This window comes from Anolis sagrei, chromosome 1 (genome assembly GCF_037176765.1).
Source record: "Anolis sagrei isolate rAnoSag1 chromosome 1, rAnoSag1.mat, whole genome shotgun sequence".
NCBI classification, from domain to species: domain Eukaryota; kingdom Metazoa; phylum Chordata; class Lepidosauria; order Squamata; family Dactyloidae; genus Anolis; species Anolis sagrei.
Genome location: NC_090021.1, coordinates 38,239,832 through 38,253,717, shown reverse-complemented (window position 1 = coordinate 38,253,717; position 13,886 = coordinate 38,239,832). Strand labels below are relative to the sequence as shown.

Here is a 13,886-nt window from a genome sequence, read left to right as displayed (position 1 = left end):
CAGGGGGGGGGGGATCTTTGAAATTGGAACCAAGTTTAACACTAAATTCATTTAACCTTAATAGGCATCTTACATACATAGACTGAAGGTAGTTTTATACACAATATCTGCCATGATATTGTAAAGGCAATCTCCAAGTTAAGAACAAGACATGTTCTGGAGGTTTGTTATTAAGCTGATTTTGTATGTAAATCAGAACAGATACATTTTTAAATGTAACTCCAGCCTAATTTATATGGGAAGGGTTAACACCCCTGTGGTATTTGTTTAGCTATCTGTACCTCTGTTCAGAAAATTTCATCTCACTTTCTGTTCCTATGATAACTGGATTATGAAAAAGTTGGCTTATTGTAGAAACAAAGATTGGTGAGAAAACTTAAGGGGAGACACCTTTTTCCCATGATACCTCTTTCAAGAGTGAATTTCCCTTACTAAGGGTAGATTTCTCTCATTCCTGTTGTCTCATTCCCATTCTTAACTATGAATATACAGAATCATAGAGTTGGAAGAGACCTTGTGTACCATCCAACCCCTGCCAAGTAGCAGGAAAATCACATCCAACGCATCCCTGACAGATGACCATTCAGCCTCTGCTTAAAAGCCTCCAAAGAAGGAGCCTCCACCACATTCTGGGACAGAGAGTTCCACTGCTGAACAGCTGTCAGAGTCAGGAAGTTCTTCCTAATGTTCAGGTGGAATCTCCTTTCTTGTAGTTTGAAGCCATTGTTCTGCATCCTTGTCTCCAGGGCAGCAGAAAACAAGCTTGTTCCCTCCTCCCTATGACTTCCTCTCATGTCTCCTCTCAGCCTTCTCTTCTGAGGCTAAACATGCCCAGGTCTTTAAGCCGATGATCATAGGGTTTGTTCTCGAGACCCCTGATCATTATAGCCGCCCTTCTTTTTGCAAGTCAGATATTTGTAAGCCAGGGAGTGCCTGTACTTAAAGCAAAGTTTGTGTATGTTGAACCATCAAAAGCAAAGCTGTCACTGTCTCAGCCACTTACGTTGTCAATTTTGGAATTCCAAATAAAGGATGCCCAACCAGTATTATTTCTGAATGTCAGGATAGGCAAGAAGTAGCATTACTATAGGGTTGAAATTTTGTTTCTTAAAGCAGTAAATCTGCCTAGTGGAAAATCGTGTCATGTTGCTTACTGTTGGATGAGTGCTCTGTATAGTCACATCTCTGACAGCCTGTTATCTATGCCAGGTCCCAGTTCCAAAGATGATAGGAAAGCAAAGAACTGGCTAGAGACAACAGATAATAATGTGTACTTTAATAAGCAAAGATTATCCTGGTGAGAGTTTGGTCCCTGAAAAAGATGAGTCTGGTGCATGTAGGCAACCCCCTTCCCCTGATTCCTTCCCATCTCAATGAGTTGTTTTAAAGCAGACATGGAAAGCATTTCAGAGCTTTTGCTGACTTTTTAATAAATCATCAGTCTTTCCCTTGGGTTGAGTCCAACTTGGAAAAGAAGTCAAATATTGCTTTCTTTGTGAATTACGTGCTCTAGTTTCAAGCTATTATAATTTATGAAACCTCTCGTGGTGAAAATGCAAACAAAGCCTTTTCTCTAGGGCATGTAGAGTAGACAGTGTTGCATATTACAATCAGCCTCTCCTGAAGGTTCATTTAATGTCGTGTTGTGCTCTTTTGCTGTGGAGGGAGCGGGTAGGAGTGGAATTACTTTTGAAATGCATTATTAATGGAAGTAGATGCATGGGGAGAAGTTACTGAATCGTGATTTCTGTGGAAAATCTACTGTTGTGAATTGGTGTGTGCATTATTTATATCCATGCAGTAGGTCTTTGCTGCATAATAAAGGCATGAAATAAACACGATAGCCTGTAGAGGGGAGCAGCGGACAGCTTTGCACTTTTCTTGGAAGGAAAAGAACACAAACCTTTTAGGTAACCCTTTTTTATTTATCTCCAGTGCATTAGAGCACCTGGCTGCTGAATAATAAATACAGGTTTTCACATTCATCCATCAAAATAAAAAATCTAGTAAGAGAAATTAAACATCGAAGGTTTTTTTTACTTAATTACTTTGCCTTGTGATGGTGGATGCTTTAATTTACTTTAGACTCATGAAAACATTTAAATAAATGATTATCCTTTTGGCTTTCTTGGCTCAAGTTCAAATCCCCTTTCATCCTTGAAGCAAGTATGTGACTTTCAGTCATTCACATCTCTAAGTCTAATCCACATCACGGTGTTACTGTTTGTGAGAATCAACTTATGTTCTGTTGTTATATCCAGACTCAAATCTAAAGGTACAGCCAGGTAAAATCTCAAGAATTTATGGAGGAACATATCCTTGTAAACATTACTGTTTGTGTGTGAGAGGGGCAATTATACAATGATAAGTGCTCATGTTTGGCATATAGAATGTATGTATGTATGTATGTATGTATGTATTTCAAGCATTTAAATCCCGTCCTTTTCACCTCTGAAGAGGGACTCAGGGCAGCTTATAATAGGAAACCATTTAATGCCAGACAATACATTAAAATACACAGTTACAATTAAAACAGCAATTAAAACAATTGTGAACATTCAATTTAAAACAGTCCGCTGGTTCATAATCATAGTCCAGGTCAATCCATTGTGATCACTTAAAACATTCTCTTCCCAGTTGCTACATCTACTGCTCAAATGCTTGATACCGCAGCCAGGTTTTAAGTTTTTACAAAATGCTAGGAGGGAGGGGGCAGACCTAATTTCATTGGGGAGGGAGTTCCACAGCCAAGGAGCCACCACAGAGAAGGCCCTGTCTCTCGTCCCCACCAGTCACATCAGCGAGGGTGGTGGGACCGAGAGCAGGGCCTCCCTGCATGATTTTAACGTCCTTGGTGGTTCGTAGAGGGAGATACATTCAGACAGGTAAACTGAGCTGGAACCATGTAAGGCTTTATAGGCTAAAGCCAGCACTTTGAATTGTGCTCAGTAACAGATAAACAACCAGTGGAGCTGGCATAGCAGTGGGGTTGTTGGCTCCCTGTTCCCTGCGCCGGTGAGCAGCCTGGCTGCCGTCCATTGGACTAACTGGAGCTTCCGAGCAGTCTTCCAAGGCAGTGTTGCAGTCATCTATAGAAGTCCCCAAATCTGCCCTGATATGCGTACATTAGTATGGGGAGGTGGTAGGAAACCTGGAGAGACAGAAGCTCTCTTGGGTCTTGATCTCAGTGCCCAAGACCCAAGAGAGCTGCCATCTCTCCAAGTAAGCAACATCTGTGGCTGGCTAATAGATAGTCTAATCTGTGTCAGGGATGATCTTCTGATGGCTCCTGAGATTTTGTCTAGTCTCTAATTAATTTCTGCCTTGTTCTGAGCAAGTGGACTATTTTAGAAAGTTCATTCCCAAAATTCTGCAGATTTCATGTTCCCAGACCATTACCAATATCTTCATCATCATTGTTCTCAAATATGGTAGAAAATAAAACAGACAGCTTCATCCATCGAGTCTCCGAGCTCTGAGTATTTCTCACTGAAAACTGAGTTTGAATTCCTATGTATGAATGTATGAATCAGGATTGCCATCTGTTTTCTTCTAGAGTTTTCCCATCTTTACACTTGTCTAAAAGCAGGTGAATAATGTTCTTCTCCATGTTGGGAATAATAATACCTACTGATTTTGGTCACTCCAGAAGGTTGCATATTTCATTTCTAAAGAATTTATACATATTATTACATCATATACTTATGGATACCTTTTTCCACAACTGGGCTGTAGGGAGCATAAGGGGAGTGTCTCCCTGTTGGTTCTCCTGGACCTCTCAGCAGCCTTCGATACCATAAACCACAGTACCTTTCTGGATCGCCTCACAAGGATGGGGCTTGGAGGTACTGCTCGGCAGTGGCTCCAGTCCTTCCTGGAGGATTGTATCCAGAAGGTGTTGCTAGGGGACTCCTGCTCGGCCTCACAGCCATTGTCCTGTGGTGTCCTGGAGGGCTCAGTTTTGTTCTCCATGTTGTTAAACATCTACATGAAGCCATTGGATGTGAGCATCTGGAGTTTTGGCGTTTGGTGCCATCTGTATGCAGATGACATCCAACTCTGCTACTCCTTTTCGCCAGATGCTTGTTGAGATATGTTTGATTTATTGGGAGATTTCAAAGTGTATGTTTTTAAAGCTGTGATCTTGTGTTTGTAAAAGCTGCCTAGCATGTGTAGAGTTGACAGACCACAGAGGTTTGAGTCTTCCCTAGAAGGACAGATATGAAATGATTTCCTACTTCCTCTTGATGATACCGGACTTTGGACATCAAGAAACTATTTGAGAGGTGTGTCTTTACTGATAAGAAGAAGGTTACAATTGCCATCTTGCCAAGATGCTTTCGCCGGAGAAGATAGTCTTGCCCTGTGCTGCGTTGAGTCTTTGTGAATAATGTAAATAAAGCTAATTACTTTATGGCTGCAATCCATCCAAGTTTTATTACCGCATCTACAAAGCTAAGGAGGCTGTCCAGGTCTTGAACCGGTGCCTGGCCGCTGTGACAGTCTGAATGAGGGTGAACAAATTGAAGTTGAATCCAGACAAGACAGAGGTTAGTCAGAAGGCTGAACAATGCATAGGGGCTACAGCCTGTGCTGGATGGGGTTACACTCCCCTTGAAGGTGCAGGTTTGCAGCTTGGGAGTCCTCCTGGACTCATCACTGAGCCTGGAACCTCAGGTTTCTGCGGTGGCTAGGGGGGCTTTCACACAATTAAAGCTTGTGTGCCAGTTGCGCCCATATTTTCAGAAGTCAGACTTGCCCATGGTGGTCCATGCTCGTTACATCTAGGATAGACTACTCCAACACGTTGTACACGGGGTTGCCTTTGGAAACTGTTCGGAAGCGTCAAATAATCCAATGAGAGGCAGCCAGGTTAATAACTGGGGTGGCATACAGGGAGCATACAACTCCCATGTTGTGTCAGCTCCATTGCTTGCCAATTTGCTACCTAGCACAATTCAAAGTACTGACTTTGGCCTATAAAGCACTATACGGCCCCGGCCCAATTTACCTGTCGGAACGCATCTCCCTCTATGAACTACCGCAGAGACTAAGATCTTCTGGGGAGGACCTGCTCTCAGTCCTGCCACCATCACAGACATGATTGTCGGGGATGAGAGAGAGGTCCTTCTCAGTGATCACTCCTCGGCTATGGCACTCCCTCCCTGGTGAGATTAGATCAGCCCCTTCCTTTCTGTCCTTCAGAAAGATAATAAAAACTTGGCTGTGGGACCAAGCCTTTGGGACAGTGCAATAAGGCAACAATAGGAAACTTTACCTTGCTGACCGGATTCAGTATGGATGATTTGAAACTGTTTTAAACAGTTGATTTTAACATGGAAATAATAGATTTTAGTGTTTATGAATGTTTATAGTTTATGTTCTGGCATTCAATGTTTGCTGTATATATGTTGTGCTCAGCCCTGAGTCCCCTTCAGGGTGAGAAGGAATATAAATGTTTTAAATAAATAAGTATGTTTTGGATGGAAAAGAACTTCAAGTTATTTTTCTTGTAGTGAATGCAGAAGAAAAAAATCCTGGCACATTCCCAATCCTTGTGTTTGTAGCTTCTCTTCTTAGTGTCCTGTTCAGTCTTTCTACACTGAACTTTGCAAAAGAGTACAACATTGTCCCATGCTTATAGATATCTTTTTCCACAACTGGGCTGTAAGGAGCACTGTATTCAGATTTCATTTAATTATATGATACCTTATATTCTAATCATGATAAGATTAAATCTGCCTATTATACCATAAAATGAATATGCAAGACATAAAAGGAGTATGCAAGGTGCTTGGCATTTTAAAGCTAAAGATGAAACAGCCTATAAAGCAAGAAAAAGGATTCCAGCTGAGAGATATAAGAGTTATAAATAATGTATGGCTATCTCAGGCTCAGACCTTGGCATCCGAAACTAGAAAACCATTTACAGTCAATGGACAGCAATGAATAAAGTGGACCAAGGGCTCCAGTCAGAATAAGGACACATTCTGAATAACTACAGAACTATTGAATCCAATTGCCATGATGATGAGTAATCGGATAACATTTCACATAGTAAATGTGTTATCACCAAATATACCTTTGAGAATAGCTCGGAAGAAGACATTTCTAGCCCAAGTGTTTGTGGGCAAAGTCAGTTTTAAGAGAAACAGAAGCAGGTATTTTCAAAAAGACAATTACTTCTCCATTGTTTCATCCAAAATAATGTGTTGCAAGTAATGTCGTCCCTTCTAATGTTATAGCAGCTGTCTTAAATCCTTCTTTTAGAAGTCGGCTTTGTGTTCCTTTCACTTTTGGCTACCCATTTTATGTGTTCTGAAATACAGGTCATTGAAATTAAGTTTTCACACATTTTAAACCAGTAGGATGAGTACTTTGCTGTGTGCTTCATTTACATTGATAAGCAGCTGTGGTGGCGCAATAGGTTAAACCCTTGTGACTGCTGAACTGCTGATCTGAAGGTTGGCAGTTCAGTTCCGGGGAGCAGGGTGAACTCCCATCTGTCAGTTCCAGCTTCCCATGCGTGGACATGAAAGAAGCCTCCCACAGGATGGTAAAACATCTGGGCATCCCCTGGGCAACATCCTTGCTGACGGCCAATTCTCTCACACCAGAAGCGACTTGCAGTTTCTCAAGTCACTTCTGACACACAAAAAAACTTATATTGATTTGAGTAGATTTTACATATCCCTGCTTTGTTCTGACTGGTATTCATTATTCATTTACTTAGTCCCTTAAAGTGTTTTGCTGTTGGGAAGCGTGATTGTATTCCAAATCTTTATGTTTGAAATGGAACCAGAGAAACATTAAGTGTTTGATGTGTTTCTGAGTAAAAAGGCAGTACTTGCCTCCAGTTGAAACAGAAATATATGTATTGCAATGAACAATATTATTACCATCCCCAAGTAAACTTCATTGGATCTCTTGGCATTTTGTCACTAAAGGCAGTCCCTGAGTTTCAAACATCACACTTACTCATAGTTAAAAACGGGGGGTGAGACAATAAGAAGTGAGAGGAATCTGCCCCTCAGGAGGGAAATTCACTTAGAAGAGTTATAGGGAAAAGGTGTCTCCACTGAAGCTTTAGCACCAAAATCCTTGCTGTCACAGCAGGCCAATTTTTTTCAAAATTCAATGATCACAGGAACAGAATGTGAGGAGAAATCTTCTGAACTGGAGCACAGACAGCAAAACAATCACCACAGAGGTGTTAACTCTTCCCTATGCCATTGAAAGCTAATATATATATTTGGCTGGAGTTACACTTAAAAATGTACTTGTTTCGACTTACAAACAAACCCTAAGAAAAAACCTACAGAACCCATCTTGTTTGTACCTTAGGGACTGCCTGCATTTCCTAAGAACGGATGGCTCTATCCCTCTGTTGCTCCCCCCCCCCCCCATGTCTGGAGCAACTTGAGAAACTGCAAGTCTCTTCTGGTGTGAGAGGATTGGCCGTTTGCAAGGATGTTGCCCAGGGGATGCCCAGATGTTTGATGCTTTACCATCCTTGTGGGAGGCTTCCCTCATGCCCCTGCATGGGGAGCTGGAGCTGACAGGGAGCTCAACCCACTCTCCCTGGATTCGAACTGCTGACCTACTGGTCATCAGTCCTGCTGGCACAAGGGTTTAACCCATTGCGCAATCTAGTCTATTACTCTGAGACTTTTTGTCATTTGCAGTGTAATCAGGAACTCATATTTGTACAACTTATGGTTGTGTTAACAGTAGTATGAAAATGGCCATTTCCTTTGTGTAGGTGCCATTCTGTTGCCGAATTAAATTACATTAATCTAAGGAATACACATAAAAGTGTTCTTGTGTTGAGGCAGTATAACATGAAGCTATATGCAGTGTTATATTCAATTTACATCTATTGATACAATATATTCTTGTACCTAATCTATCCCGCCCCCCTGTTTTTTCTTTTGCATGTTTCTCAAAGTTTGTCCACTACCTCCTACGGTGATTCATGGAGATTACATTTGCCACCCGCGGCCTTGTGAGCATTACAACCATGGAACTGTGGTTGAATTCTATTGTGATCCTGGCTACACTCTCACCAATGATTACAAGTATATCACCTGCCAGTATGGAGAATGGTTTCCATCGTATCAAGTGTACTGTGTCAAAACAGGTAAATAATGTTAACTTGCCATTTCTAATACAAACATAAAATTGGTATATAGTCAGCTAAACTTCTTTTTTGTGCTTGAAATTTTAATGTAATGGTCTTTTTACCTTGAAAAGTGGCTATTTTTGTATATAGGAATATCTCAATTACCAACATCTCTGACCAAAAAACTCCTTTTTACAAAGTCTTTTTGTGCTGCTCCAATCTATTGCTATATTTTGTTCTATCTAGGCTGGATGTTTTTTTAAGTAGTATTGACAATGGGAAGATCATGAAAAAGGATTTAGAAAATCACAGATTCTCAGTGCCACGTTGCAGCAGTTTGCCCGCAGTAACCATTGAAATAAAGCTTGAGTTGGGGAAGAGTGGGTTTCTAGTTCCTCCAATCCTACTGATTCATGCAGCTTCCCAGAATAGGCAAAGCAAACAGCAGAAACTTTGAAATGTTCAAAAGACCTTTGTTTATTAACACAGTCCTTACATGGCTTGGTTGTTTCATTTCACTTGTGCTTAGTTGATTTTGAAAAGAAAAGGAGTTTAAAGTATGTTGAATTCCTTTTTTTTAATGGTGAAAAAATTATGCCTATTTTTTCCATGTTATTTCTGCATATGGTACCAAATCTTGCTTAAAGAAGCAATGTCCAGGAACCCATATAGCACTGGGACTGTGGTGCAGCCGGCTGGGAGTCAGCTGTATTAAGATCACTACTGACCATAAGGTCATGAGTTCAAAGCCACCCCGGGTTGGAGTGAGCTTCTGACCAACTTGTGTAGCTTGCTGTCAACCTTTGCAGCCCGAAAGACAGTTGCATCTGTCAAGTAGAAAATTTAGGTACCGCGTATGCGGGGAGGCCAATTTAACTAATTTACAATGCCATAAAAATCTCCAGCAAGCCTGCAAAAAAAAGAGGCAGTACTTTGTCAGTGCCACAAATGGCCAGTGAAGTGACAGCTCCCCTGGTGGCCAGAATACCCTCATGAAAAGCTGGAATGTTAAATAGCCTCTATGTGTCTATATATGTTGTGTGTCTATGGCATTGAATGTTTGCCATGTATATGTACATTGTAACCCTCCCTGAGTCCCCTGCAGGGTGAGAAGGGTGGAATATAAATACTGTAGATAAACAAACAAACCATACTCTGTTAAATAAGATATACCTTCATAGGCTTGGTTTACAAATAATTTTACAAATATTATGAATATTAAAATGTACTGGCATTTAGTGTATCATGTTTGTTATTTGATTGGAACCGTTAGGTTCAAATTATTTTGGCTTCTAATAAAAATAAATTACTAACACGGCTGTTTTTCCTTGCTTTTTGTATCACAGAACAAACATGGCCAAATACACAAGAAACTCTTCTGACAACATGGAAGATTGTGGCATTCACTGCTACCAGTGTTCTTCTGGTGCTTCTCTTAGTCATTTTAGCCAGAATGTTCCAGACCAAATTTAAGACACGGTTTCTTCCAAGGTTAGTACTATTCTCATCAAGATTTTTTTTTAAAAAAAGTTTATACTGCAGCAGTTGATCCTATGTCTGCAAGCTTCATTTGGGATTGATTTAGCATTACAGATAGTATATAACTTCAAAAACCTAGAGAGTAGTTTATTGAACATGTCTTCCTAGCAGCACTTCTCATAGGAAGGCACTGTGATTTTATAGGAGCATCAATAAAAAGTTCATCAAGAGCTTGAAGAAACCATAGCTAGTGAATATTACCTGGACATATCATATTCCCTCTCTTCCCAAACCAAATGTCAATATGAAACACCAAGAAAAACCTAATGTATTTGTCAGTATACTATATGAGATTGCACGAAGTAATTATTACGTAAATGAGTTGGAATTTAAGATATTTACCTTAACTTTCCATTTCCATGCATTTTTCTAGTTTGGGCCTTTTAATGGCTTGGGACTCTAGTACTTTAACAGTGCTTTCACTCAGAAAAACCTTTCCAATGTTAAGATTTCGTCATGAAGCATAGTGTGGGTTTTTAAAGATACAGGACGGAAAATATGGTGCCCTCTCAAAAAAAAAACTTACATGGTTATTCTGTTATCTTTAAGATACTAGGAACATTTTATTCCTCCTGGTTTTTTTTTAACTATGGCCTGAACAGTATAACTTGATGATATATCTTGATAGCATGGTAAAACATCAAAACATCTAGGCGTCCCCTGGGCAACGTCCTTGCATACAGCCAATTCTCTCATACCAGAAGCAACTTGCAGTTTCTCAAGTCGTTCCTGACACGGAAAAAAACACCTGGTATATTTATTTCTGTGTTTTTTGTTGCATTTTACTTAGATTTTTAAACATCACGAACCACCCTAAGATAGCATTTATTAAGAAGCGAGTACTCTCATCCTTCTTGTTCCGAACAAGAAACAACTACAAGCTTTATCGTTTGGCTCTGGTGCTTAGTCAGCTGGTGATGATGAGCAAAAGAAATCCAGAATATAATTAAAATAATTTGGCATGGCTTCACTGTTCCTTCATAGGATTTCCCATCCTCATTTATGTGTCTTTGATTCCAGGAATCTTAATAGAGCCTGATGTTTACAGTGGAGAGTGAGAACAGAGAGAATTTCTTATCTGTGCCTCCCAGCTGCTTCCTTTCCTTTCCCCGACTGTTCTTTGGTTTGCTAGAGTTATTTACCTGATTGTGACAAATTGCACATGACTATCAGTAGGAACAGATTCCTGAGTATATTTAAAGTAATTACTGATGATGCACTAGCTCCATTTCAAATGATTAAAAACATGGTATGTGGTGAAACCTATTTATTATGGTATTTCGCTGTCCTCTCGCTCTCTTTTCCCAATTTAGAGGTGCTCAGGAGAATTGCAGCGGGGGTCCTGACTTTGTGGTGGTGGACGGTGTTCCTGTCATGCTTCCTTCCTACGATGAAGCCGTGAGCAGTGGCCTGAATGCCTTAGCCCCAGGATGTGTGTCCCCTGCAGGCCAGGGGTATGTTTTGCAGGCTGACGATCAGAACCCTCCAGCCTATCCTGGGCCGGATGATTTGGACAGGTTGCCAGCAGAGTTTGATACCTGCGACAGCATTTCAGGCTCTTCTGAACTTCTTCAAAGCTTGTACACATCTTCAGTGTGTCAGATAGGAGCATATCCTGTCTCTGAGAGAACTGATGCTATTAACAGCACCACTGGAGAAGTAGCATCCACCAGCCCAAGCATTGACATTGCAGATGGTAATTTTGATTTTTGAACATTTTGTGGGATTGCTTTAGTGTTAAGTTATTTTTATTCCATATGGAGAGGCCATCAGATTGTGGTTGTGAGAAATAATTTGGATTTGAGCACTGTTTCTGTTCTGGTCTATGTTTTTGTTCCTGGTTTTTTGTTTTTTTTAAAAAGAGCACACGCTAAGTCTTCATAATCCAAAGTTAAATAACCATTTCCATGTATTGTGTTCTACCAAGAGTTTGTCTTTCAGAATTCCTTAATGGCAGGGTTAGGTCTAGCTTTTGCTGGCCACACAGTGTTAACAGACCCACTGGACATTAACTCTCTGTGTTTCTGCTCCAAAATGAGTGTTTACTAAACAATAAATATGTGCCGTTAGTAGCACAAGGTGAAGTGAAACAACAAGTGTAACTCTGGGCATCACAAAAGGCAAAACATCATTTTATCCTTTAAGTAAAACATATCTGAAGGCTCAACACCAGCATTATGTGTCCTCAACTAAGCCAATTGAGAAGTATTAACGTTTTACCCACTGCAAACCACTGAATGCTTGTTGCAGTCAGTTTGACTCATTTTGTCAGTTACATCAGTTACCTAATGAGATCATAGCTTATCTCAGAGACAAATGATGCTATTTGACATCTCTTTAGATTAAAAACCCACAACTCATGGGGAATTTCTGGTATAATATGGATCTGGAGAATGTGAGTTACTTATACAAGGCCATTTCTTCATCTCATCAATAATCATAAGGTATATACAGAGTGAATCAATAACATTCAGTGTATCTACCTGCTATCCCATTACTATATCAGAAAGAACAATCTAATTATTTTGTTGCAGTATTGATTTCCCAGTACCAACTTATGCATTTCAATGGACTTGGGATGCTTTACTATTGCTTTGTGTTATCCAATACTGCCTAGAGTTATGAGCAGTCAACGCGTACTATGTATGTAGTAAAATAAAGCTAGCCATCTAGCGTTAGCTATTCAGTATGACTGATAATAGATTAGCCCAGTTATTTATTCTAACTCCTTTTTGCCTGGAATTTCTTCTGCTGTAAAAGCAAAGTAAAATACACCAAGATCCAACATTTGATAGGTTCTACAGTAATATTTCAGTAACTTTTAACATTTTAGCTTCTTGAAAGATTGGTTGCCTGAGCATATTATATGCTGGGCTTCTTCATGCAACCTGCTACAGTAATTTATAAGGAACCAAACCAAATTAGTCCTGATTATAAGTTGGGAGACATTTCTATAGTCGATGAATTCTTAACTGAAAAATGGGGTAGTCAGATTATTGTTTTGCTCCCTATTAGCTACTTGTGCTGATTTTTATGAGACAACCAAACCAGCGATTTCACAGGTGCAATGAAGTTCAAAAAACAGATGATCTGAATCCATGCATAGCTGACTGCCTTAATCTCTTAGCAACAATGGCCTTGTTGGTGGCATATTACAGCTCAAGAAAATTGCAGGTCCTCCCATGAGAGAATTCACAATTAAAACCCAATTAACTCTTTCTTTTATTTTCTAGAAATTCCATTGATGGATGAAGACCCTTAATCTACACAAATCTTGCTCTTACTTTTGTGAGGGTTTGAAGGGAAATATCATGCACATATGTATACATACATACCTATATATCTATATAAATCTCTATATAAAGATGGGGAGGGTATTTTCTGTTTTTATATATCTTTCACATTATGATGTCACCAGATTTTGTGTGCATAATTTAATCAACTTTGAAGGTTGAGAGCATCAGCTATTCAACAGCAGCTTTACAAAATGAATCCTGAGGATTTGATGAGACTAGTCACTGCAAAAGAACAATAAATTCATGGAATAGTGGCGAGTGTGTATCTGCATCGCAGGAAGTCTTAACAACTCTTTAGAAACACCAGTGAGAGTGATTTGTGGTACAGGTACAAAAATGCCTAATGAAAGCATGTCAGATGATGTACATTTTGCTTTATCAAAGCTGCTTCATATCTATGATGGACCACAATTTCCAAAAGAATCCTAACTTATTGGGGCAGGGGGCAGAAAATAAACAGTGTTGAAATTAAACCGAGAGAGGCTTGTTCCTGAATTGACTGCATTTACTAAGCCTGCAGAGGGAAACTTTCGCTTGGATCATTTAACGAAGTGGCTGTGACCAATAAAACATCAGTGTCTGTTGTTCTTCTGGATAACAATAATAAAAGGAAAGAAAAATCTTTAGTTTTAATTTCAAGAAGGTTGTTATGTTATTAAAAGGCCTATATAATAATCTATAAGTCCAAGATTTTTCCTCAAAAATCAAACCCCAAAGCCTGAGTCAAATTATCTACAGGTCAGTATGAGTACTGTACCTTAACTCTAATCAGAAAAAGGAACCATTCCCTTCTCTGAGTAGAATGGCAAAAGACAAGAGCTTAATCCATCCCAGGAAAATCTGAAAGAAACACCAACCTGCTGTACTCTTCCTGCCATTTTCGTCCTCCTTGAATGCCTGGGGAAATGTTGGTAGTGGTAGGGAGGCAA

At 39.8% G+C, this 13,886-nt stretch overlaps 1 protein-coding gene across 3 annotated transcripts in view; it reads left to right on the top strand.

Annotated features, from left to right (window-relative positions):
- Positions 1–13,430, top strand: part of SUSD4 (sushi domain containing 4) — a 119,630-nt gene extending 106,200 nt beyond the window's left edge. For all 3 annotated transcript variants that reach the window (XM_060754203.2, XM_060754204.2, XM_060754206.2), the window contains 4 exons: positions 7,949–8,140; positions 9,469–9,613; positions 10,975–11,357; positions 12,895–13,430. In XM_060754203.2, coding sequence (XP_060610186.1) covers positions 7,949–8,140; positions 9,469–9,613; positions 10,975–11,357; positions 12,895–12,923 — 749 coding nt within the window. In that variant the 3' untranslated portion in view covers positions 12,924–13,430. The remainder of the gene's footprint in view (positions 1–7,948; positions 8,141–9,468; positions 9,614–10,974; positions 11,358–12,894) is intronic.
- Positions 13,431–13,886: the final 456 nt, after the last annotated feature.